The sequence below is a fragment of the Pygocentrus nattereri genome, chromosome 30 (genome assembly GCF_015220715.1).
Source record: "Pygocentrus nattereri isolate fPygNat1 chromosome 30, fPygNat1.pri, whole genome shotgun sequence".
NCBI classification, from domain to species: Eukaryota; Metazoa; Chordata; class Actinopteri; order Characiformes; family Serrasalmidae; genus Pygocentrus; species Pygocentrus nattereri.
The window spans coordinates 4636368-4664211 of record NC_051240.1 but is presented as its reverse complement, the minus strand read 5'-3'; the positions used below and the strand labels follow the sequence as shown (position 1 = coordinate 4664211).

Below are 27844 nucleotides of genomic sequence, written 5' to 3'. Positions count from 1 at the left end.
GTGTTTATACTCTTAGGGAGACCTTAAATCTCTTTATTATCGTACAGTTCAGTTACGTGGAATTCTGCAGTTACAGCTGTGCAATCTTTTTGATCCAGTTTCTGTAGAGTGAGTAACAGATGTCCTTGAAGCGTGATGGACTCTCATCGAAATACCAAAAGCGAGACTTATACACGCCATACAGTCTTCCATTCCAGACAAAGCTTCCACCAGAATCACCCTATACATGGAAAGAAGAAGTTTGCAGATCACCACTATGAATTAAAGGGCCCATACTGTGGAAAACCGAATTTTACCCTAAGTTAAAAGAAAAACAAAATCATAAAAAACAACTAAAACAGGCTGTTTAGATTCAATGTTTTTGTGATTTCACAAGATCCAACTCATTTACATATATTCACCTTTTCAGCCTACAGCAGCTTAGCCCCACACATTCATCCCTAATCAGACAAAATGCCCTCATACCCTTTTAAAAACCCCACGCAACAACAGCAAATCAGATCATTCTCTTTCAAATAAGGGTAATTGATATAGACATTAATTTGATTGGCTATAGCTGTGTCGTTCACTCCACAGGCCACGTAGTCCACATTTGTAAGCAAGCAAGCAAGCAAAGTTGATTTGTGTAGTGCTTTTTACAACAGGTGTTGCAGCTTTACAGAACAATCAGCGTTACCAAAAGAAAAGGAAGAGAAAATCTGGGTCCAAGCCCCCACAGGCTAGCCAGTGGGGACAGTGGCAAGGAAAAACTCCCTAAGAGCAAGAGGAAAAAACCTTGAGAGGAATCAAGACTCAGAATCCTCTTCTGGTCAACAGCAAACATTGTTAGTATAAAGTATTATAGTACAAAGCGGGAAAACAGGTGGGGCGGTGGTTAATTAGATCAGTCTATGATTATGCAGCGGCAGCAGCAGCATCTGAGCGTGAGGACTACTGTACAGCAAGAAGCTCAAGCTGGTCCAGAAGGCTGGCGAGCAGCCACACCCGATCAAGGCAGAAGAGGCAACAGCATCAGATGCACAGATTGGGCAGCTGTTCTACTCAGCGAAGAAAGTAAAGAAAAACACAGAGTCGGTTCTGTAATGAGCGACTGACCACAGATTACAGTGTTAACAGAGCAGCAGAGACTCCGGCAGGTCTAGATCTGACAGGGAAGACTAATTACCAAAGGCTTGTCTGTACAAGTTTTTAGCCTAGACTTTAAAACTGAGGCTGGAACTATGGAAACTAAGCTGCACAAACTGCAGTGTTGGCATGGTTATCATCAAAAAACAATAAATACATATACTAAATGTCCACCCACAGCAGTTTAGCTCTGCCCACTCATGATTAATTTTTGAACAAGGCAAAATACAAATTAGCCAATCAGAACAGAACTCAATTGCATATATTAGTCCTAAAGACACAATTAAAACAGCGTGTTTAATTCTAAAGCTTGGTTAGAAAATGATCCAGTAAAATTGAAATATGATCACTTTTGATGATAAAACCACTCAAATAAGAAGAACTTGAGAAACAAAAACATGAAATACAAGCAAAATGTAGGTTATGGGCTCTTTAAAGTCAGTATACATGACAGATATAAGATAAGCAAACATACTTTATTGGTTGCAACACCTGGAAACTGAGCACAAACACATTGACCAGGGATGTAGTGGCTATGCAGGGTTGGGGGACAGTCATTTTGTGCTCCATGATGGCAGTTAACAACTCTGGAGACCCCAAAGCGAAGCCCATGTGCCATAAAGGGCTCTGTGGATTGAAAAAGAGATGTTGGCAATTTGGCTCTACAAGCTCAGCCGTTTGAACAGCACATCTGTATCTTACCCATCTTCCGCAGGCCTCCAAAGGAACGATCTGGTGGACCAAGACGTGCGTCCATCCAGCCATAAAAATACACCTCCTCATTAAGACCCGGTGCAGTGCAGGGCTGGGCAGGTAGCTGAATGGTGGGTAACTGACCGCGCTGCCCATGTTTCAGTTTTAGCAGCATGAGGTCGTGCTCTTCTCCATTGTCACAACAATAATGTTTTTCAGCAATCTTCCACATTTGTCTGTGAGCATAGGTGGGATGAGCGTTCAGAACTGTCCTTAAGAACCTAAGAGGGTAAAATAAGAGAACAAGAAAAGAACAGAGTTTAGAACATGAGTGTACTAGACTAACTGAACAATGCGCATCAGTGTTTACTATGTAAGGCAGTGTTCTCATCTGCTTTACGCTGTCACTCTGAGGAAAAAAGAGAAAGAAAACTTCACTGTAAAACTTCCGTCTTAAAAATATTGATTTAAATTTAGAAATAAATAAAATTGGTAGTGCCAAACAGTCTTGAGTCTAATTGAAACACATACAATATTTTAGAAAATGGAAATATCCAAGGTTTGCAAAAAAAATCTGATCTAAAATGTTTGTTATTTGAACAACAAATAGGAAGACAATAAAATAACAATCTGTGTCCTACAACTTTCTATGTAAACGTTTGATCTGATGTTCAATAAACATAGAATTTAAAGTTGGCCACATTCATTTTAATATTACAGCATTTGTTAAAGCTGAACTAGGTAGGTTTTAGAGATTTGGAGAGGGATTGGGTGAGAACTTAGTGAAAAGTTGAATAAAGTGTCTTCCAAGGACGGGAGTGGATTAAATACTATTGTCATTAGATCTTCATCAGTATAAATGCTTCTAATTCTTCTGATAAAAACTTTGGATACAGTATCAAGATTAAACAAACTGTCGAATGACAGTGTTCAACAAAAAAAATGTAAGAAAATTGTGGTGCCCCTCGGAGGAAGAGTCAGGTGCAGCCGTGCTCTACTTAGAAAAGGTTTCTTTATTAAACAAGCAGAATAAGAGGCACACACCAAAATACTAAAAATAAAGGGAAGGTCACTCAGCCCTGTTCTTTCCTCCAGTGGTATCCTATAACAAATAACATTTAGTTTTATTGTTACATTTTAAATTGTCCTCTCCATGGATCACCACCTTATCGTGGTGGAGGGGTTTGCATGCTTGAATGATCCTAGGAGCTATGTTGTCTGGAGCAAAAGCTCCTGGTAGGGTCTCCCATGGCAAACTGGTCCTAGGTGACAGGCCAGACAAAGTGTGATCCATAACCACCCCTATGAGGACAACAAAGCAGGACTTGTGTACCCTGCCCGGATCAGGGTAACCGGGGCCCTCCCTGGAGCCAGGCATGGGGGAGGGGCTCGCCAGCGAGCGTCTGGTGGCCGGGCATTCACTCATGGTGCCCGGCCGGGCCCAGCCCGAAGGAGTTACATGAGTCCCCCCTCCCATCGACCCACCACCGATGGGAGGGGCAGTAGTAGGGGTTCGGTGCGTTGTGGATCGTGCAGTGTCCGAAGGCGTGGGCCTTGGCGTTCTGATCCTCGGTTGCTGAAACTGGCTTTTGGAACTTGGAACGTTACCTCACTGGCGGGGAAGGAGCCTGAGTTGGTGCGCGAGGTTGAGAGATACCGGCTAGATATAGTCGGGCTCACCTCAACACACAGCTTGGGCTCTGGGTCCAATCTCCTTGAGAGGGGCTGGACTTTATTCTTTTCTGGAGTTGCCCATGGTGAGAGGCGACGGGCAGGTGTGGGCTTTCTCATAGCCCCTCGACTCGGCGCCTGTATGTTGGGGTTTTCCCCGGTGGATGAAGGGTAGCTTCCCTACGCCTTCGGGTTGGGGAACGGGTCCTGACTGTTGTCTGTGCTTATGCACCGAACAGCAGTTCAGAGTACCCAGCCTTCCTAGAGTCCTTGGGAAGGGTGCTTGAAAGTGCTCCTCCTGGAGACTCGATTGTCCTACTGGGGGACTTCAACGCTCACGTGGGCAACGACAGGACCTGGAGGGGTGTGATTGGGAGGAATGGCCTCTCTGATCTGAACCCGAGTGGTGTTCAGTTTTTGGACTTCTGTGCAAACCACAGTTTGTCCATAACGATAATAGCCAATATCCATGTAAATCTGAATAATAATAATAATAATTTCTAAATGATACAAATATTAAAAATCATTCTTTTTTCCCAAAAAATCTGAAAAACTGTCACAGAACCAGCCTAAACCACAGCACGGTAAAGCTAGCTGTGGTGTATGATGCTATTATACGATATTAAATTTAAATACATGCCGATCAAAAGACTAAGCTGGATTTCTGTATGACAGTAAGTCTACTGTTAAAGCCTCTGACCTACAGTGTCACAATGGACAGAGCTTGCTGGTTTATCTGGGGTAACAGTCATATTATTACTCCTTAATGACAATTCAGAAAAAACACACACAGATCTAAACACACCAGATCTGCAGCCATTTTAAGAACTTTTATTTTTCCATAGAGAGAAAACCAGCTTAGAACAGTAGCTTCTCATATGTGCATGACACTGCTTACAGAGTGATGACCGACTACATGATGACTATGATGACCATTCGCCTAGCGTGCCTCTCTAGGTCATTTCATTTGCATGAGCCCTCACAGAAGCCCTAGTTATGGTTTAATTGTTCATCAATGCATGACTTTTCATTTATTAAAAGCTATTTTTAAATAGTGAAGAATATAATTATTCAGCTGTCATCAACAAACCGGTTTCATGGGCCTCTCAAACACATGAAAGCAAAACAGAATTGAGCCACTGGGGTATTGGGGAAACTTCCAGTCAGCTTGCTCCACAGTGATAAAGCAGTATTCAGCCTCCTTCAAATATAGTTTCCTTCAAACTGAACATTTCTACTCCCTATGGTTTGGAATCTCCCTACACATGGTCTGAATATCCTGTGTAGTCTATGTAGCATGATTGGAATTCACCCCTTATTAATCTCAGTGTTACTGAGCTCTGCTAAAGCCTGAGTAGACTGATAAATCAATGTGATCAGTTATTAATCTCAGCGTTACTGAGCTCTGCTAAAGTCTGAGTAGACTGATAAATCAATGTGATTGGTTATTAATCTCAGCGTTACTGAGCTCTGCTAAAGTCTGAGTAGACTGATAAATCAATGTGATTGGTTATTAATCTCAGTGTTACTGAGCTCTGCTAAAGCCTGAGTAGACTGATAAATCAATGTGATCGGTTATTAATCTCAGCGTTACTGAGCTCTGCTAAAGCCTGAGTAGACTGATAAATCAATGTGATTGGTTATTAATCTCAGTGTTACTGAGCTCTGCTAAAGCCTGAGTAGACTGATAAATCAATGTGATCGGTTATTAATCTCAGCGTTACTGAGCTCTGCTAAAGCCTGAGTAGACTGATAAATCAATGTGATCGGTTATTAATCTCAGTGTTACTGAGCTCTGCTAAAGCCTGAGTAGACTGATAAATCAATGTGATTGGTTATTAATCTCAGTGTTACTGAGCTCTGCTAAAGCCTGAGTAGACTGATAAATCAATGTGATCGGTTATTAATCTCAGCGTTACTGAGCTCTGCTAAAGCCTGAGTAGACTGATAAATCAATGTGATCGGTTATTAATCTCAGTGTTACTGAGCTCTGCTAAAGCCTGAGTAGACTGATAAATCAATGTGATCGGTTATTAATCTCAGTGTTACTGAGCTCTGCTAAAGCCTGAGTGGACTGATAAATCAATGTGATCAGTTATTAATCTCAGTGTTACTGAGCTCTGCTAAAGCCTGAGTAGACTGATAAATCAATGTGATCAGTTGTTAATCTCAGTGTTACTGAGCTCTGCTAAAGCCTGAGTAGACTGATAAATCAATGTGATCAGTTATTAATCTCAGTGTTACTGAGCTCTGCTAAAGCCTGAGTAGACTGATAAATCAATGTGATCAGTTATTAATCTCAGTGTTACTGAGCTCTGCTAAAGCCTGAGTAGACTGATAAATCAATGTGATCAGTTATTAATCTCAGTGTTACTGAGCTCTGCTAAAGTCTGAGTAGACTGATAAATCAATGTGATCAGTTATTAATCTCAGCGTTACTGAGCTCTGCTAAAGCCTGAGTAGACTGATAAATCAATGTGATCAGTTATTAATCTCAGTGTTACTGAGCTCTGCTAAAGCCTGAGTAGACTGATAAATCAATGTGATCAGTTATTAATCTCAGCGTTACTGAGCTCTGCTAAAGCCTGAGTAGACTGATAAATCAATGTGATCGGTTATTAATCTCAGTGTTACTGAGCTCTGCTAAAGCCTGAGTAGACTGATAAATCAATGTGATCGGTTATTAATCTCAGTGTTACTGAGCTCTGCTAAAGCCTGAGTAGACTGATAAATCAATGTGATCAGTTATTAATCTCAGTGTTACTGAGCTCTGCTAAAGCCTGAGTAGACTGATAAATCAATGTGATCAGTTATTAATCTCAGTGTTACTGAGCTCTGCTAAAGCCTGAGTAGACTGATAAATCAATGTGATCAGTTATTAATCTCAGTGTTACTGAGCTCTGCTAAAGTCTGAGTAGACTGATAAATCAATGTGATCAGTTATTAATCTCAGCGTTACTGAGCTCTGCTAAAGCCTGAGTAGACTGATAAATCAATGTGATCAGTTATTAATCTCAGTGTTACTGAGCTCTGCTAAAGCCTGAGTAGACTGATAAATCAATGTGATCAGTTATTAATCTCAGTGTTACTGAGCTCTGCTAAAGCCTGAGTAGCCTGATAAATCAATGTGATCAGTTATTAATCTCAGTGTTACTGAGCTCTCCTAAAGCCTGAGTAGACTGATAAACCAATGTGATCAGTTATTAATCTCAGTGTTACTGAGCTCTGCTAAAGCCTGAGTAGACTGATAAATCAATGTGATCAGTTATTAATCTCAGTGTTACTGAGCTCTCCTTCAAATATAGTTTCCTTCAAACTGAACATTTCTACTCCCTATGGTTTGGAATCTCCCTACACGTGGTCTGAATATCCTGTGTAGTCTATGTAGCATGATTGGAATTCACCCTTGATATGGCTTAGAGGAAGGCAGAACCCGACTGTACGCACAGAACTGATTCAAATGACAGATAAGAAAAACATTCACATTTAATTTATGAAATTACATTGTTAGAGCCACATCAATAAGACTGTATAAGAAACGGTCAATAAAGTTAATATAACGTTCTGACTTCACAGAAATTAGGGTACACCTTGATCTTACCAGCAGTCACAGTGAGCAGCAGTGATGACCCAGTCTGCATGAATCAGAGAACCTCCACAATGTGGAGCCAAGCTCCAGGCTGGACGGTTCACAATCACATGATGCTGACCATGATGTTGACCTGGAACTGGTCCGTTATTTTCACTTGCGTATCCTCCTTGTTTGGGATGAGCAGGATCCACATAAATCCTCTTCTGAACTTCCGCCAGGGCAGCATCTTACGGAGAATTACAGAGAGAAACATCTCAGTTTGTTTGCCAACTTCAACAACAGTCCTTACTTTAATATAAAGTATAGAAGCAACTCACCTGCCAACACCGAGAGAAAGAAAGCCTTTATCAATCTCTTCATTATGGTGTTCCTCACTGTGCAGTGATGATAAGAGTTTATAAACCCTACAGATCACTCAACAACCAGTCCAACCAATCAGATTCTCACACCGTAGATCAAACTGCCAGCACTTACCAACAGTCCACTGAGGATGCTTTGAATGTAGGTTAAGATAACTAAATAATGACACACAGTAATGCTTGAGAGTTTAAAGGCTTTTTAATCTCCAATATGCAAAGTAACATTTGTATCCTGCCTTCCACCCAATGAACTCCAGCAACAACCCCCCCCAGACCTTTTCTTTAAACTGTTCTTTGCATGGCAAAAGTGTTCTTCAGACTGAAGGATAATGTGCTCTAGGTGGCTCTTTATAGAACCTTGTTCTATTTAGTTCTAACAGCTATTTTTATACTGTTTATGTATTTCAGAACTGGTTATTTAACATCAACACATAGACTGTCTTATTGGTATTTTCATGGTGCCTCTTGTTTATAGGGGCCCAAGGCCGCAGTCTACATTTGCCTAGTGCAAAGACTAGGAGTCATGTAGTTTTATGAAAGCTGCCCCTCATGTGTTACCAGAAAAAAGCAGAGCAACTTTAGATGAGAAAATTAAATGATTACATGAAAACGTAAAGGTGCAGAACATTTAGTTCATAATGTCACAGGGTTATAGGCAAATCCACAATACTGTGTATTAGAAAAGGGCAATAAAGGTAATAACATGCTCATCGGGGCCCATACAAGACTTCTGAAACAAACTGTGCTTTAAGTAAAAGTCAACAAAACAGCAGTAAAACAATTAAGCATTGATGCTAGCAGACTGTTTAGATGCAATGTCTAAATTCCTCAAGTGAGTGTAATCTTTAAACAGATGTTCCATCTTCGTTTTATCAGTGATGATGACAATGTATTTACTCATTAACAATGAATTATAGAGATTACTCATTGCTCTTTCAGTGTGATCGGTTATTAATCTCAGTGTTACTGAGCTCTGCTAAAGCCTGAGTAGACTGATAAATCAATGTGATCGGTTATTAATCTCAGTGTTACTGAGCTCTGCTAAAGCCTGAGTAGACTGATAAATCAATGTGATCAGTTATTAATCTCAGTGTTACTGAGCTCTGCTAAAGCCTGAGTAGACTGATAAATCAATGTGATCAGTTATTAATCTCAGTGTTACTGAGCTCTGCTAAAGCCTGAGTAGACTGATAAATCAATGGTATCGGTTATTAATCTCAGTGTTACTGAGCTCTGCTAAAGCCTGAGTAGACTGATAAATCAATGTGATCAGTTATTAATCTCAGTGTTACTGAGCTCTGCTAAAGCCTGAGCAGACTGATAAATCAATGTGATCAGTTATTAATCTCAGTGTTACTGAGCTCTGCTAAAGCCTGAGTAGACTGATAAATCAATGTGATCAGTTATTAATCTCAGTGTTACTGAGCTCTGCTAAAGCCTGAGTAGACTGATAAATCAATGTGATCAGTTATTAATCTCAGTGTTACTGAGCTCTGCTAAAGCCTGAGTAGACTGATAAATCAATGTGATCAGTTATTAATCTCAGTGTTACTGAGCTCTGCTAAAGCCTGAGTAGACTAATAAATCAATGTGATCAGTTATTAATCTCAGTGTTACTGAGCTTTGAAATGTTTCATATATATGGTTCTTGTGTAGATATGAACTAAGTTGTTGGGCCACAGCTTTCTCTAAGATCTTAGATATAAACAGTAAGTTAGAAACAGGCCTGTAATTAGACAAAACGGTGACATCAAGATTTGGTTTCTTGATCAGAGGTTTGATAACTGCTAGTTTAAAAACTTTGGGTACATGGCCCAGACTAAGGGACGAGTTTACAACAGTTGATATAGGGTTTATAATAACTGGCAGTACTTCTTTGAGTAATTTTGATGGAATTGCATCGAGTGTGCAGGTTGTGCAATTTGCAGAAGAGATAATCTTCTCTAGCTCCAGCTGTGGGAGGGGGTGAAAGGTTTCCAGGCTCTTTTCTACAGCTGTGTTTTGTTCTATATCAGCCAAGTCAGATGACTGCCAAGCTGGATTTGAATTTGATACTGTGGGTTGAATTTGTTGTCTAATATTATCAATTTTATTATTAAAGAAGTCCATAAAAACTTCACTAGTGAGAGTTGCTGGGATTTCTGGTTCATTTCTTGCCTGATTTTGTGTGATTTGGGAAATCACATTAAACAGTATTCTAGGATTATACTTATTATTCTCGATCAGCGAGGCCAGATATGCTGAGTGAGCTTCAGTGAGAGCATTTCTATACTCTATAAGGCCGTCCTTCCAGGCAGTGTGGAACACTTCTAGTTTGGTATGACGCCATTTCCGCCCTCTAATTTCCGAGCTGTTTGTTTTAAGGTCCGGGTTTTATCGTTGTACCACGGGGTGAGCTTTTTCTGCCTTATTCTTTTTATTTTAAGTGGGGCCACCTTTTCTAAAGTGGATCGTAAGGTATTTTCTAAGTAATCGGTTAGTAAATCTAGTTCCATTGGGTCTGATGGAGTGGAGACTGGGGTTGATAGCGCTGGGAGATTTTCTATAAATTGTAGGGCGGTAGATGGTTTTATTATGCGCTTTGTTGAATAACGAGGGGACGTATATATATTATGGCTAAATCGTAGCTCATATGAAATTAAGAAATGGTCGGAGATTGCTGTGGTTTGCGGTAAGATATTAAGCTTGTCTATGTTAAGACCTCGTGTCAAAACTAAATCTAACGTATGACTACAGTAGTGTGTCGGCCCGGTTACATTTTGGGTAAAACCAACAGAGTCTAGGATTGAGGTAAATGCCCTTTTTAATGGGTCGTCTACCTTCTCAAAGTGAATATTAACATCCCCTACAATTATTACTTTATCATTACACACAGCCAGGTTTGCAGCGAAGTCACTAAATTCTTTTATAAATTCAGAGTCGCCCCCTGGTGGTCTGTAAATGTTAAATAATGAAAACGCCTTCTTTTTTGTGACCGGATTTGTGACGTGAATTGAGAGGACCTCAAAGGAAGTGAAAGTGTCGCATTGTTTCTGACTAATATCGAGAGTATTTTGGTATATTATACAGACTCCACCTCCCTTGCCTGATAGTCTTGGCCTATGTGCATAATTATAGCCTACAGGCGTGGCTTCATTTAAAGCTAAATATTCATCTGGTCTAAGCCACGTTTCAGTAAGACAGAAAAAGTCAAATTTATGATCGCTTATAATTTCATTTATGACGACTGCTTTAGAGTTTAATGATCTTATATTAAGTAGTCCAAGTTTTAGATCTAAGGTGTTAGTGCCATCATCAGAACATGGATATATGTTAATAAGATTATTTAAGCGGACTGATTGAGTTTTTCTGTGATTAAATTTAGTTTTAATTCGGGGCAAAGATACAGTCTCAATAAGGTTAATCTTGGGTGACGCCTCAAGGCGGATCGCAGACGGTCGGTTTAGCCTGTCTGTCTGCGGCCTGATCCCGGCTCTGGACTGTCAGCAGCGGTTTACGCTACTCTGCCGACTAACTAAAAGACTATGTGCTATGCTGCACGAAAGTAAGGCAGCACCCTCCCGCGTGGGGTGGACACCATCCCTACCTATAAAACCAGGCTTGCCCTCAAATCGTAACCAATTATCTATAAAGCCCACTTGATTTTCGGAACACCACTTGGACATCCAGCGGTTTAACGCCGTAAGCCTGCTGTAGGCCTCAGCGCCGCGTCGCATTGGGATGGGGCCAGAGCAGATTACGGCATCGGACATCGTCTGGGCCTGTTTAATCACCTCTCTAATGTTAGCCTTAGTTATCTCAGACTGCGGCAGACGGATATCGTTGGCCCCTACATGAATGACTATCCTCGAATATCTCTTATCAGCTAATCTAAGGTTGCCACTAATGTCCGGCGCTCTGGCTCCCGATAAGCATCTAACTGTAACCGCTGGCGCCCCTAACAGAGTAGCTAACTTCACATGTCGAACAATCGAGTCTCCTATGACCAGAGTGCTTTTAACAGGCTTCACAGTGGGCGCTTCACTGAGCGGGGCAAACCTGTTTGACACGAGAATGGGAGGAGCGTGGTGTTCCGGTGGGCTAGCTTTGGCCTCAGCGTTAGCATTAGCCTTAGCTTTCTGGCTAGACCGCCGAGTCGTCACCCATTCGCCCCGCTGTGAGGGCTCTGACGCCGGAGTCGAGGGGGTGCTAACTCTCCCTAGGGTTGCTAACGCTGCCTCTGGCTGCCTATCCCTTAATAATCCCCGGATACGCACTTCTAACTGGTCGACCTTCTCCACCAAACAGCTAACTAGCTGGCACTTAGTACAAACGCTATCGCTATCACTAGAGGCGGAAAAGGGCGTTAAGCTAAACATGCCACACTCTGAGCAGACGAAACAACCAGCAGAAGCCATGATATTTAGCCACTTACCGCTTCTTGTTGATTTTAAATGCTGATAGCACAAAAAACTTTACCGCAGTGACGCGCTATCAGTCGCTATCAGTCGCTCGCAGACTCATCAAATTAAAACCAAGCAGTCTTCGGGCCAACCTCTTCTTTAACTGAGCTTATAAAAGAGAAAAAGCGCCACTGGCAGGACCACCAGCAGTGCTGAGCGGATAAAGCCTGAGTAGACTGATAAATCAATGTGATCAGTTATTAATCTCAGTGTTACTGAGCTCTGCTAAAGCCTGAGTAGACTGATAAATCAATGTGATCAGTTATTAATCTCAGTGTTACTGAGCTCTGCTAAAGCCTGAGTAGACTGATAAATCAATGTAATGATCAGTTATTAATCTCAGTGTTACTGAGCTCTGCTAAAGCCTGAGTAGACTGATAAATCAATGTGATCAGTTATTAATCTCAGCGTTATTGAGCTCTGCTAAAGCCTGAGTAGACTGATAAATCAATGTGATCAGTTATTAATCTCAGTGTTACTGAGCTCTGCTAAAGCCTGAGTAGACTGATAAATCAATGTGATCAGTTATTAATCTCAGTGTCACTGAGCTCTGCTAAAGCCTGAGTAGACTGATAAATCAATGTGATCGGTTATTAATCTCAGGGTTACTGAGCTCTGCTAAAGCCTGAGTGGACTGATAAATCAATGTGATCAGTTATTGATCTCAGTGTTACTGAGCTCTGCTAAAGCCTGAGTAGACTGATAAATCAATGTGATCGGTTATTAATCTCAGTGTTACTGAGCTCTGCTAAAGCCTGAGTAGACTGATAAATCAATGTGATCAGTTATTAATCTCAGTGTTACTGAGCTCTGCTAAAGCCTGAGTAGACTGATAAACCAATGTGATCAGTTATTAATCTCAGGGTTACTGAGCTCTGCTAAAGCCTGAGTGGACTGATAAATCAATGTGATCAGTTATTAATCTCAGGGTTACTGAGCTCTGCTAAAGCCTGAGTGGACTGATCAATCAATGTGATGATCAGTTATTAATCTCAGTGTTACTGAGCTCTGCTAAAGCCTGAGTAGACTGATAAATCAATGTGATCAGTTATTAATCTCAGTGTTACTGAGCTCTGCTAAAGCCTGAGTAGACTGATAAACCAATGTGATCAGTTATTAATCTCAGGGTTACTGAGCTCTGCTAAAGCCTGAGTGGACTGATAAATCAATGTGATCAGTTATTAATCTCAGGGTTACTGAGCTCTGCTAAAGCCTGAGTGGACTGATCAATCAATGTGATGATCAGTTATTAATCTCAGCGTTACTGAGCTCTGCTAAAGCCTGAGTAGACTGATAAATCAATGTGATCAGTTATTAATCTGAGCGTTACTGAGCTCTGCTAAAGCCTGAGTAGACTGATAAATCAATGTGATCGGTTATTAATCTCAGTGTTACTGAGCTCTGCTAAAGCCTGAGTAGACTGATAAATCAATGTGATCAGTTATTAATCTCAGTGTTACTGAGCTCTGCTAAAGCCTGAGTAGACTGATAAATCAATGTGATCAGTTATTAATCTCAGTGTTACTGAGCTCTGCTAAAGCCTGAGTAGACTGATAAACCAATGTGATCAGTTATTAATCTCAGTGTTACTGAGCTCTGCTAAAGCCTGAGTAGACTGATAAATCAATGTGATCAGTTATTAATCTCAGTGTTACTGAGCTCTGCTAAAGCCTGAGTAGACTGATAAATCAATGTGATCAGTTATTAATCTCAGTGTTACTGAGCTCTGCTAAAGCCTGAGTAGACTGATAAATCAATGTGATCAGTTATTAATCTCAGTGTTACTGAGCTCTGCTAAAGCCTGAGTAGACTGATAAATCAATGTGATCAGTTATTAATCTCAGTGTTACTGAGCTCTGCTAAAGCCTGAGTAGACTGATAAATCAATGTGATCAGTTATTAATCTCAGTGTTACTGAGCTCTGCTAAAGCCTGAGTAGACTGATAAATCAATGTGATCAGTTATTAATCTCAGTGTTACTGAGCTCTGCTAAAGCCTGAGTAGACTGATAAATCAATGTGATGATCAGTTGTTAATCTCAGTGTTGATGAGTAAATGTTTAATAATTGTTAAATAAAATGTAAAGAAGAATTATATGAAGAATGTAAACATGAATGCCAACCAGTTAGTGAATTACGTAAAAATGACTAGAGCAGTTTTTCCCTTGTGCCTTATCAATATGTTTTCTAAGTGTATCATGAATACCAGCATAATGTGATTGCATTAAAGAAAATGGTTTGATGCATCTGAAATACTCAAAGCCATAACTACTGTTAACTACTGTATTTAGTGTTGTGTGTCACTCTTTCCCTTTATTCCAGCTTCCATTCTTTTCAGAGACTCAGTTTTTCAAAGAAATCAGCGGACACACCTCCAAAGTTCAGTCTTAAAAGTTGGTTGATCATTTTCTGAAGTAATCCAACACATTCCATGATGTTGAAGTCTGGAAGTCTGTGTGGGCATTCCACTGTTCTGAGAACACCATTAGCTTGTTTGTTTGATAAATACGTCCATATCGTCTCAGCAGAGTGCAGAGAAGCGAATTCTATAAAAAATGTCTTTTAGGTTCTAATTGTAGGCTCAAATTTATCTGATGAATGTAATTCCATCAAATGGATTTATGAATGTCATACTAAAGACAACTTCAATGTACACCATACATGATTTAAATGTTCTCCTAAGATGATTTGAATGCATAGTACATGTAAATGTTACCTCATGTGAAACCATTATGTGAAATATCTGATCAGTTGCGCGCGTTATGTCTTGAGGACATGCCAAACTTGCATTTTCCTAAATACATATGTGCTATAGTGAAGATAAAGGTGAAGTTTAGAGTACCATTTGGCTATCAGTCCTTATTGCTTATATGTTCACTTGTGAATGGTTATGGCAGTAAGCTCCTCAGCTGGTGTATGTTGCGCAGGTGTTGTAACTGAGAAATGTGCTCGAAGCTGATTGGTTGGCAGAACAGGAGCAGATATGGAGGGTTTATGAACGACCTGGATTACAGCTCAAGCTTGCTGCCCGGGGAATAAGACCGTGATGAAGAGTCTGATGAGTTGTTCTTTTTTCCTTTTGGCACTGGAAGGTGAGATACACTCTAATTTAACAGATTTTTTTATGTGCAGGAACATAATTAATACATTTGTAATTTGTAAATAAGGTGGTCAGTCTATTGTTATGAGAACACCAGTAGCTTCTTTGTTGGAAGTCCATCTTGAACTTTTCCGCAGAATACTTGGGATCATTACCTTGCTGCAGCATTCATTTTTCCAATTAAACACTGTCCAAAAATTTGTTTAAGCTTATGAGCATTCATGATGCCTTCAATCAAAAACAATAACCAATACAGATGGTGTAATACATCTGGCACTGATCATCCACCATGGCTGGATTGGTGACAGTAATCTTTCATTGCTTGAAATGTACATTTGAATACAGTAAATTCAGTGTTTGTGGTGGTTTTGAGTCATTTGCAAGTAAATTCATTATTTTTTGTTTTTTATAAGTCATTTGTGCCGTTCTCTTATTTATTTATTTCCAGCTTCGTTTCCAGCCCATTTGAGCTCATGTGGTAACATTTTTATTCTTCAAGGACAAGAATTTGAAAATATTCTCTCTGTCAGGTGCTGTGTTAGGTGTCCCTCAGAAAATGACTGACAGTGGACCTACAGAAGGTTTGCACCATGTGCTGTTAACAGTTTCTGGTGATGTTCTCGGGCACTGTGGTGGATCTCTGATCAGTCCTGAGTGGGTCCTCACTGCAGCCTACTGCGATCGACCGTAAGAGCTCTCACAATGTGAATAATTACTGTTACAGCAATGTAAATATTGAAATAAATGCTCAAACATCAGAAATCAGCTTTTATTTATTTAATTCCCAGTTGAGCTGTCCTTTAAGTACAAGTTATTCATTTTTTAAGAGACAGACTTTCAGTTTTTAAAAGAAATCTGCAGTTCAGTCCCAGAACTTGGTTTATCATTTTCTGAAAGATTCCCCAACACACTGGGCGATGTTGAGGTCTGGACCCTGGGGTGGGCAGTCTGTTCTTCTGAGAGCACCAGCACCTTTTCTGTTTGATAAGTTTGTCTAGATCTCAGCAGTGTGCTTGGGGTCATTGTTTTGGTGTAAAATTAATGACTTTGAAGACAAAGTAGGTACTAATATATGCATTTAGCAGCTTGTAAATTCAATTAAAACCATTATAAAATTGAAAAAGTTGGTGCACTAAATTTACTGAACTGAAATGTACATTTCAGTCGAGGATGATTTGTCTACCACCATCAGTCAAGCATAATAGATGTTCGGTGTAAGTTTGGAAATTACAAAGTTTGAAGTCAGTCATTTGTTATTGACTGAAGGCTGACAAGTGCAAACAAACTTTAATACAGTATACAGTACCTTCTGGATACCATTTGATTGAAAAGTATTAAAATTTCTTTGTACTTTAGTTCCTAGTTTAATCTTTTTCAGGTTTTAGGCTATTTTTCCTAGTTTTGGTTTTATGCAGTATTTCTACATTTGTCAAACACTAACATTTAACTGTATAGTGGCATTTCTTTCAATTTACCTTAATAAAAAAAGCTAGATGACATTAATATAGTAGATTAGATATCATAACCCTGATGATGGAAAAAATCTTCAAAATAATAAATTTACAGGAAAAGGAAAAAGACCTACTTTACTTTTAATATAAGTCAAAGGAACCAGACTTCTGTCCAAGTAATTTTGGGCCATATCTTTGGGTCCATTCTTCATGAAATTACAAACAATGTATAGAGCACCAGGCATTTTTAAATTATGTCACAAACTGAAAAATGGAAATACAGTGACAAATTATATGAATATTCATGCAAGTAATGCAAGTCTATGTAATGTTATTGATGTCTAAGTAATGTCATTGATGTATTATCTCTCCAGCACAGTTATCCACAAGTGAATGCATAAAATTACTCCATTATTATCCATTATTTTTCCAACTTCACTCCAATCTCAAGGTCAAAACTTCATTTCATCTTTTTTGTTTATTTTTTGGCCTTGAGCCTGGAGGAGTGAAGTTGGAAAAAGTTAGTCCTGATGACTGAATCTTTCTCCATAACAGTGACATTGGAGATTATTTCATTAAAAAGCATGATACTTTCATCGATAGTCTAAGATCATGTTCACTCTTTTATTAGGGACTTGGAAGTGATTTTGGGCCACCATCCAGGTCTACAAGGAGAACGGAGGAAAGTTACTACAAGAAAAACGTTCACCAACAAGAAAAACCTTCACAACATCATGTTGTTGAAAGTGGAAACAAAATCTAAAGACAAGTTCACCACTGTTGCTCTACCTGACGAAAACTGCCAGTCACCCTCCGAAAACACTGTAGTTCACTTTTATGGATGGATTAATGCAGCATATAATTTTGCAAAAGGTGAGTTTGTTAATATTAAGCAATTAGAGACCCATTTTAATATTCACAGATATCAAAGCAAGGTCCACCCTTACACTGCTGATATTAAATTAATGGCTCAACAGCGCTGTGGGTGTGAAAGGACGTACAGATGTCAAGAAGCCGTCACTGAGACATCAGAATAAGAATCAATCAATCTTGGTGAGTCACACATGTATGACATGTAACACAGTTGAGTGGGGGCAGAAGTGAGACAGCCAGGCTGGGGGAGGAGTGCAGGGGACTGGCAGAGAGAGGATCATCCTTTGTGTGAGGATCTCTCACTTTTGCATGGGATTGTATTCAATCTTTCCTTTTTTTGGAGCTGTAACAGCCTTCACTCTTCTGTGAAGCTCTCCACAAGGTTTTGAAGTGTACCTGTGAGAATATGTCCCCATTCAGTCAAAAGAGCATTTGTGAGCTCAGACACTGATCTTGGATGAAAAGGTCTTGGCTCACATGTTACTCCAGTTGTCCCAAAAGTGTTCAGCGGGGTTGAGGTCAGGGCTCTGTGCAGGCCAGTGGGGTTCCTCCACATCAAACTCTGGTCTAGATTAAGATCTGTTGTTAAAGATCAAGACCAACTGAACGAGTGCAGACAAGCTTGTTTGGAATAAAAACATGCACCCACTCCATTCCTTTGCAAATAACCCAAGTTAGTTATTTTTTTATGAGATGCATGTCACGACTGAATTAGTATTTTCTGCTTTCATTCTCTATATGTAAGCCCTGAATTAGTAGATGATGAGTAATAGGACAGCGACTCACTTACTCAGGGATACAGCACCACCTTCCGTTTGCTTAAGTGACATTATGTATGTTTCTTCAGTGAATATCAATCAGTCAGACAGTCAGCCTTCAGTCAGTCAATGACTAAATGAGAGACAGTGACTCTTGCAGGGTGGTCCAGCAAAAAGAGTCTTGTCTAGCTTCACCTTACAAAGAAAAGCAAAAAAAACCAATGACGACTGCAGCACAGACGCCCAAAATATGTTCCCTATTGCTGTCAGGACCAAAGGCTCCAAAGGGCCCTTCAACCCCAGGCCTCCAACATAATATTAGGAGTGAAAAAAGAAATCTTTTAATACCGGCTAAACACTTACAATAATAACTGTTTTAAATCTAAGTTCTCAAAAGATGTCAAAAAGGGAAGAGTCCTCATACGCTGAGTTTGTGGAAGAGGGAAAAAGGATTCCTCATTTCAGCATCAGGTGGCACGAGAGAACCAACTGCGCAAATACAGTGTTCCAAACAACAGTTTATATACCACTTATCTGGGGTAATATGATATCTCCCCTTCTCAAATTTTGATATTAGCTCATTCTCTAAAAGGTGCATCTCTTCATCCATAAACTTGGCCATGGCATGATGAGCTCACTAAAAACTGGCTTCCTCCGGTTTTTACGAGTCTGCTTTACTTTTCAAGGTCAACTTGCCCCTCTCTTCACTGGGTCAGGAAGTACACACAGGCTTCCCAGTGACAATGAGTACCTCCTAAATGTGAGATATCGAGATATCAAGTCTACTATTCTGTAATACTCTCTAGTACTGAGCACCAAAACATACAGGTCATCTTATATTTAGGTTCACAAGAGGACGAGGTTGAAGTTGGTTTTCTATTCACCAGCTTCTTGTTCGAATTTCCCCGCTCTACTTTAAATGGTGGCTGTATTAACTCAAACATCGCCATAGTTAGAACAGTGAAAGAACCGTTTTCCAGCATCTCATGGAGCATCTGCGACAGGCAACACAAAACAGCAGGAAGTATGGGAGGTGATCTCGCAAAGGCGTGTTCGGCTTCGCACAGCCCTCAAGAATTATGTTTCGCACGAAGTATGCTGAGGCCTTAAGGCCTACCCTTTGGGAACTTCATATGACCTGTTAGCCAGTACTACCTATTTGGTTACTGATTACTGGCTAAGAGAATACTTATTCAAAATCTCTGTCATTACTACGCCTAACACCACTGGATCAAAAAAACCTAAAGGCTTTTCCTTCAGGGATTTTCTGTAAGAGCGCCATGTAGTTTCACTCTTGTAGCGTATGAAAAGAATTCCTAGAGCATTACAGGGTCAGCTTATGTCCATGATGGATTGTTCAGGCGAACACTGTTACCTCACTTGACCACAGTCCAGCAGGCTAAAAACCTCTCTTTCTGCAGACCGAGACGAGCCTCAGAATCTGCAGAAAGGAGAACTCTCAGTCTCCGCCTGCAAAGACGTCCCTAAACGAGAGAAACAGCCGGTGCCAAAGGACCTGCAACATGACAAGCAAACACTTCTGTGTGCAGCCCACCCCCCTGGTGTGGAAGACTGTGAGGTACACCTGCTCTTTCTGCTCAGAAACTCATGAAAGAGGCTGTTATGCTACAGGTACCCTGTGGAATAAAGAACTTTTACTGTCAAAGTACTGTGAAATTTAAAGATCAATACCCGTTTTTTGGGAAAAAAGGTTAGTGCATATAAAAAAAAACACATTGAAGTTTAACACTGCGGTCATTGATTTTCAGAAATAAAGGTTAAAATTCACAAAACAAATCACCTTTAATTCCCACACGTGTTTGTTTTGATTATTTTGGTTATTGCTATGACGATGGTAAAAGACTATGTCAGGGACCCAAGTTAAAGTGTAGAATTTGAATCAAGCTTTATTGGCCAGGTGTTCTATGAATACAAGGAATTTGGTTTTGGTTACAGGAGCTCACAGTGTACAGTATCAGACAGACATTCACATGTAGAGAATAAGATAAAATAAACATAAAATATGATGATATATACAAAAAAAAGATGAAATAACATTTTTTTATTATTGAGAAAACACACTTCAGCTGTTAATTAACAGGTTTTGTATGGCAGCCCTGCTGCAGATTCCTTCAACAGTGCAACAACATGAAATATGACTAATACAGCGTCTTTTGCTCTTACAGGTCTACGCTGGAACGGGTTTGATGCACAATGGTGTCCTGCATGGAGTGCTTGTTAATTACGACTTCCTTTGTAAGAAACAGGTGGAATTCATGGACGTCTGTGCTTACAGAGACTGGATCAAAGATGCATTCACAAAAATGAAATTGCTTTGTTGTGGATTGTAATCAGTTTCATATCACTGTTAAATAATATCTCAGAACCAAGACTGACAACTTAAACCTAAGGAAAAAAACCTCATTAAATTATGATATCCAGGAGGATATGCAACCTATGAACAAAACCACTCATCTTATTTGTGCTTATTACATTGTTGTCTTTGCCTGCAGGTTTTGTCTCGCAGTCATCGCTACAATGCTGCTCTGCACTGGTGTCAGACTATCTCTTCAAATACAGAGCCTTTAACTACGCAATAACCATTTTATTCTTCCTCTTTTCTTCAAACGGTGCATTTACTGCATGCAGCACGTACGTTCAGTGTTTACTATCATGTGTCTTTATTTGAGGTTTGTTCTCTTTAAACCAAGAGCTCCAAAAGTGTGGTTACATACATATATCACTGTTGTCGGAATAAAACAGCATCTCCAAAATGACATCTATCACTAATATATATATAATATATATATATATATATATATATATATATATATATATAATATATAATATATATATATATATATATATATATACACACACACACACACACACACACACACACATACGTATATACACAAACCTTTTCATAGATACACACACACACACACACACACACAGACATTTTATATACGTATATACACAAACAAACCTTTTAATAGATACATATACACACACAAACAGATACATACATATACACACACACATAGTTGCTGTCACAAGGAACTTTACACTTTATATTGTGTGTAAATTTCATGAAGAATGGACCAAAACAAACGACACAAAATTACTTGGAAAGCAGTCTGGTTTCATTGCCTCACATCAAAACTAAAGTTGTATTTTTTCACTCTTCCTGTAAAGTTTTGGACTTTTTTTCTGAGAACAATGAGATATATATATATATATATATATATATATATATATATATATGGTGCTGTTTTAAGCAATTACCTGTACTTACCAAAAATCCTGGAGTTGTTGGCAAATGAATGTCTGCATGTTTAAGTGGTTATGATAAACAAAGTCATTCAGAGTTTGGTGTGAAATGCTCTGTTCTAGAGAAACTTACTCAGGCAGAACTGTTCACAGTGATGGTGATAGGAACCAGACGTCCACTTCTAGAAGCTCCCTCACACAAAGTTATTAAACAAAAAAACGTTTTCCAAAGAAAATAACACCTGGTTCCCATCTTCACTGGTGCAAGCAAATCTGCACGTTTCTCTACAATAACCACTTCACATCAAGGCATATTATTTACAATCTCAACTATCAAATAATGCATCCTTTTACTCTGACTAGGATAAAATGAGTTAAGCCAAAAACCAAAACCTGAAATCCCATCAGCCCGTTAAATCTGAATCTGGGTCTATACTTTCACTTAAACATATTCTTACAGCAGTTTAAATAACAAATGTGAAAAAAATGAGCTCTATAAACAACACAGTAAAAATAATACACATAAATCTACTTTTAGTGAAGTAACAATATTTTTTTATTGAACGTCAGACACATATGACAAGTTTGAATATTACACCAATCCATCAACACAAACATCTCTAAATAAGCTGTAATGAAATCACACAGACCGATTTAGACTTTATTAGCCACTTTGTGGTGTAGTATCGTCCTACAGACTAACTCACGGACGGAGGATAAAGTCCCACTGCAGACTCTCTGCTGCTCTGTGGAAACAGCAGGGAAACATGGAATGAACAGAAGCATGAACAGGAGCATAAATGTACATTAACTGGGTACGAAAGAGTGGAAGGTGGGGAACATAACCAGCTGCTGGATAAAAGAGGAAGCTGATTTCAGACCAGCATGTGCCACAATCACCCTACTCGTATCACGTGAATGGGGTAAGATGTGCACTGCTGGACTAATGTAGAGTTGAACTCTAAAATTAGAAGCTTAGTTTATGGCCCAATGGTGCCAAACGCTCTTTGTAGTCTCGGGTTCATAAGAGGACCATCCACCTCTAGAAATGGACTCGTTTCTCCCAGTGGGTCGAAATGAACTCCAATCTTCCCTGCTAGCTCAGAGCAGTTCGCACTTAGCAGGTTGACGAGTTGACCTCCCCCACAACGCCGCATGGGCAGAACATCTTATAGAGACAGCACATGCAGTTTTCGCTTTCCAAAGTTGTAAAAATGGTAAAAAGGAAGAGAGAAAAGAAAATCCTTCATACTTTGTGACCTCCGTCTCTCTTCTGAGCCATAATGCGGTTGTAGACGTAAAACTTGACGCTTTGCCAGTCTCTGTTCTTGAGGGCCAGAGGTTCGGCCCTAATGCAGTTTTCACACGGTGTCTTGCCCGGAACGCGACAGGAAGTGATGAAATCCTTCATGTGTCTCTCCACGGCCTGAACTTCACTCATACTCCAGGTTTTCCTCTTCTTCTGTTCCTTTCTTTTCTGGCCTGGAGGAGAGACTGGAAATGCACCTGCATTAAAAATAAACAAGACAGTTCATGTATTACAACAAGACTTGGGTCAATGATTCTAATGCATTTCTGAATCAGGAAACTATCAGAGAAGATGACAGATATAAAGATTTGGTTATTACAGATGTAAAAATTTCCCCTTTAACAGAAATAATATCAGGAGATTTGAGCAAATGTTTAAGTGTTTTGTTAAATGTTCAAAGTCACTTTTATTATGACTTCATTATGACAGCAGTGACTATTCTACCCCTAGAACATCAGTAAAAAGTGAAAAATAAAACATCTGATGTAAAAAATGCTGGCATTCAATCACTATGATGAAGACTAACCATTTGCAAAGAGACCTTTATAAATTCCAATAATGAAAACTGACCCGTTTCTTTAGTGAAATAATCATCATTTCATATCTTCTTATTCCCAAAATAACCTCAAATACTGAACAAATGGTCTAACTGACAATATTTAATATACATTGTTTAAAAAATATGGTATATAAAACCAAAAATTACTTCAAATAAGGCAATTAAATCTTTTGTAATGAACGAGCGATTAAACTTTTGCACCAGTAAAGTTTTCTTGTCCAAAATATATTACAGTACCAGTATATATGCTATAGTTTTTATTATTACAAATGTAACTGACTCACTTGAACCTGTGACATTGCACAGTACAGTGTCCTCTACCGCACTTTCATTTACACTCTGCGTACCTCCGGGTGCTGGGCATTCCCAGTTTTTCCTTCCTCTGTCATTGCAGAGCTCAAGCTCCTCTACAGAAGACAGAAAACAGCAGCAAGTTTAATTTCTGTCCACAGGATGGGGTTTATTTTGGGCAACTTCCACCACTTTTTCAAAATTCTTCCATAATTCAGTGTTTAAGATGGAAACAGCCATGCAGAGTGAGTTGGTGCAAAATGGCTCAGATGTCTTCACAGTGGTGGTGATAGGAACCAGAGGTCACCATGAATACAACACAAATATAGCCATTATATTTACAATCTAAAACCACCAGTGAAGTTTTAATATGGAATGCTGATGATGGGAAAATAGCGCAAAGTTTCTCTAGAACAGAGCATTTCACACCAAAACAAACCATGAATGACTTCATCTTACAACTGAACTACTTTTTTGTTTTTATTGGTGGAATTCCCCTTCAAAATGGATCTTTTTCTTGAATGCAATGTTCATGTAATTGTCTCCAGACAGCAGCAGATGAAAAGACCTTTAATCAACACAAGTGACACTGAATTTCAACATGAACAACATGCAGTAAACAAGTAACAGGTAACCCATCAAAAAATAAATAAAATTATAAAAATAACAAAAACAGCATGCAAGGCTTAAATGTTGTAGTTCGGCAAAAAAAGAATTTACACAAATTCCTCACAGTGTCAGAGACCACATAAACAAGAATATCTGATATATCTTCACATCGTAGGTAGTGATTTACCCCCCTGACAATATCTGTTTTAACAAACCCTCGTGCACTTGAACTAACCATTTCACCTGGAGGGACTCTCCAGCACCATCTTATGGGCTGCTCCATTATTTTATTAGTTGAAGTGATGGGTGTTAAATTAATCTTCTTTCAGGCGACTGGTCAAGCAAACACCAGTGTACCAGAACGTGCCTGGAAATCATTACAACCTGTTGCATTTCCCTTTTACCCAAAAAATAACAGCTGACAAAGCTGTTTTGAGCTACAGGAATAAACAACATACTGTAACTACCAACTATTCTATTTCTATTCTATATCTATTATACACAACCACTGGTACAACTTCATCACTTTCTAGCTGGATTGTTAGCGTGATAACGGCTAATTGGCCAACAAAAACAAAAAGAAAGGTGTTACACCACGGTTCTACAGAAAGTGTGTAGCTGGACAAGGCAGTTACTTACACGTTATACTCTAACTTTGAAATCAAAACTTGCACGGCTAGCCGATTAGCTCACTGAGGCTAACTAGTCAAAAATGAGTGTGTTCCTTTTTAATAATCTGCTCCTCACTGTTGCACGTGGTCATTCGTGTAATGCAGAAGTGATGAGCATCCAAGTGGTAAGTCAAAGTGGCCGAGGGTAATTAAACAAAAATAAATAAATAAATAAATAACATATGCTAACTGGTGGGGCATACTCTTCCATTAATTACTACCGACATGAGCCTTATAGCTCCAGCAAATCTGAGACCTTGAATGTGTTTTGGTGGGTCAACTACATTTAGTGTTAAGGGAAAATTGCATAAATTTGATTTTTGGCCGAACTCTTAACACAGATAGATGGTATGAGAAAGCCTCAAATGTAGGTTGACACATGCTTTCATTGGCACACTTGTACATTAGCAAACCTGTGAATGAGTGAGCGAGTGAGGTAAGCAACGAGTGACAGAAGGTTGAAGAGTAAGCAAGATAGAGACAGAGAGACATCATATATACCATTAGGCTGAACACTGATGTCAGAGAAGTTCTTGCCCATAAACTCCATCATTCTCCCTTGTTCCATTGCTGTAAGAACCTTGTAGACCTTTGCCAACTGCAGGGTCCTCTCAGGCAAAGGATAGTATTCCTCATGTACGATCAGCTCATGCCCAAGAAAGTTTGCCAACTGGTTTATCTCTGGATCCCCCAGATTCAGGACTGTGGACAGCGTCGCAATTCGCTTTCTCAGCTTTCCACAAGTGAGGGCGTAAGCGTCCTTTGCGCCACAGGCTGAAGCAGCCACACGGACACAATCCGAGCTTCTGTAGTGCGTGTTAGATGAAGGCCGGGCAAACACGTAAGGATTCTCTTTGAGGACTCCACAAACCTCTCGCTTCTCGGCCAGGAGCTGCAAGCCACGAAGCATTTTGAGGGTGAGCAGGATGGGCACTGGACGGGCACCTTCAGGCCTGATTACTATTTTGTAGAAGTGTCTGCACAGCTGTTTCTCAACTTCAGTGAGGGCCCAGTCTATGTCAGTAGGGGGATCAGCAGAGTCCCTGGACAAGAACGTGGTCAGGGTCATGCTGGACACTTCCCCTTCTCTGCTGCGGTTGAACAGAACAACTTGAGTCAGACAGACCTTTGCCAGATCAGACCAGTATTTTGTAGAAGGGTCCGCTGTCAGCTGAGCCATGCGTTCATCCTGTGTCTTGTTCAAGAAGGTGTGAAGTTTCTGGACGTCTTCCGTGAAGGCCAACAACGTGGGCGTCTTGAACTTTACATCCTCAGTGTTTTTTGCCACCGACGTCCAGAGCAGATCGTTCCATCTATCCTCATGGATTTTTTGGAAGTCCCGCAGCTTTTGTGCCAAGCCACTGTCTTTTGGGATCACAACTTTGGCCCTCACGAGTCGACTAAGCTGGACGAGCCAGATTGAGAGTTTCTTGGCCAAAGATGGGATTTTGTAAGTGTTGGTTTCACTGTTGTATTCACATGCCTGCCTCACGGCTTCTACAACTTGCATGCAGTTGTATGGGTCAAGGAAATCCTCCAGCTTCTTCAGTGATGCAACTTTCCTCCCGGTGACCAGCAGTTTACCCAGCTCTCGTAACTTCTGCCGGATGATGCAGCCCTGGTTTTGTTGAGGCGCACCACTTTTGTTAAGCCAATATTCCCCCATCTGAAGGATGCAATTGTCATTTTTGACAGCATCTGTGACTTCATCAGGGACCATGAAGCTTAATATAGTCCATAATGCTGGGCTTACATTAGCAGGCACAGGCTGTGAAGCTGCTACAATAGACAAGGTGCGGTTCTTTCCAGGTTTTGGAACATATGTTTTATTAGGGCTTAGTTTACAGACCTTCATATGCCTCCATAGAACCCTTTTGTTGAACAGTCCTTGGCAATGTGCACAATGCATGAAGTCACTGGCTTTGACCACTCCTCGTGGCCGTTTGCAAGGAACCAGGTCACCTTTGCCTGACTTCAGCACGGCTATATTGTGTTTGTAGTTCCCCCGAAGACGAAGTTCATCCAACTGTAGTCTCCTCTCCTTTGAACCCTTCGGAAAGCCACGGGCTTTTGCAACCTCTTCTTCTTTGGCATGCACATCTTCCAGATGTCTCGCCATCTTGCTAAATGGTTTCGAACAAAAAAGGCAATAATGTTTCTTATTATACACTCTCTTCCCATCCATTTTTCTTTGGCTTCTGTTGACAGCCACAGCTCCTCTGGTTTTGATATTGTTGCTGCGTAAATTGGCCTTTGGCTTCCTCTTCGAACTGGAGCTGGGTTTGGGCGACTTGCAACCTTCTGAGCAGCTGTCACGACTTTCATCTTTAGAGTTCGAAGGAAGTTCCTTTCCGCTGTCTGAAGCAGAATCCAATAGCTCGTTTGAATCCTCAGAAAATAACTCTTCCAGCTAAAATCAGAATTGATAACATGTTACTTAAATACTGTGAAATGAAGTATCCTACTTAAACTTAAAACCTCTGATCTAGTCTTGAATGAATTAATCAACCACACAGTACTGTGCAAATGTCAGAGACTCTTAATTTTTTTTATTTGAAGCCAAAATGGACCATATATTTTGCCGTTTTCAACAGGAGACAAAAACTTTTAAATATTTAAAAGTAAACTACACAAAAGCCCCAACTAAATACAACACCACTTTTTCCTCCCAATATTTAGCATGTCCGCCCTTTACCTTTATCATCTTCTTCCATGTTTTCCAGGAGACTTGCTTTCAGGTTTTCAAAGAAAAAGTCCAGGAATATTTCAACATGTTCCAAGTTTAGTCTCAAATATTGGGTACATTTTCTGCTCTTAACCGAAGTAATCCTAAACAATAGAGGTGGGCTATATGACTATTTTTTATTGCTATTGTCAAAAAGGAAAGATTATGTCACAATACGCTGGTCTCGTTATATTGTGGATATCGTTAGCGAACAGTTTGAGTGTCCAGTTTTGGGGTCTACCAGAGAAAATGGAGCGCCGTTATTTTTTATACTCATACTGTTTTTTCCAATTTCCTTTTACTTCTTTCTTTGTTTTGCAAAGTGATACATCTAATCTTGGCAG

At 39.9% G+C, this 27844-nt stretch overlaps 3 protein-coding genes across 3 annotated transcripts in view; 1 reads left to right on the top strand and 2 right to left on the bottom strand.

The window, feature by feature from the left end:
- Window positions 1-70: 70 nt before the first annotated feature.
- Window positions 71-7441, bottom strand: LOC119262924 (snake venom serine protease pictobin-like). The gene is made up of 5 exons (XM_037536378.1): window positions 7399-7441; window positions 7091-7307; window positions 1828-2099; window positions 1601-1752; window positions 71-220 (listed from the first exon to the last, which is right to left on the bottom strand). The coding sequence occupies exons 1-5, from the start codon at window positions 7439-7441 to the stop codon at window positions 71-73; spliced, it is 834 nt and encodes a 277-aa protein (XP_037392275.1).
- A 7466-nt stretch (window positions 7442-14907) lies between these two features.
- Window positions 14908-20530, top strand: LOC119262922 (kallikrein-7-like). Its single transcript, XM_037536351.1, has 5 exons — window positions 14908-14973; window positions 15512-15668; window positions 17064-17305; window positions 19485-19642; window positions 20250-20530. The coding sequence occupies exons 1-5, from the start codon at window positions 14928-14930 to the stop codon at window positions 20412-20414; spliced, it is 768 nt and encodes a 255-aa protein (XP_037392248.1). The 5' UTR covers window positions 14908-14927; the 3' UTR covers window positions 20415-20530.
- A 1338-nt stretch (window positions 20531-21868) lies between these two features.
- LOC108424829 overlaps window positions 21869-27844 on the bottom strand; it is a 51986-nt gene continuing 46010 nt past the window's right edge. The window contains exons 10-12 of the mRNA XM_017693089.2: window positions 25277-27185; window positions 23489-23611; window positions 21869-22842 (exon numbers count right to left, since the gene is read on the bottom strand). Coding sequence (XP_017548578.2) covers window positions 22583-22842; window positions 23489-23611; window positions 25277-27185 — 2292 coding nt within the window. The 3' untranslated portion in view covers window positions 21869-22582. The remainder of the gene's footprint in view (window positions 22843-23488; window positions 23612-25276; window positions 27186-27844) is intronic.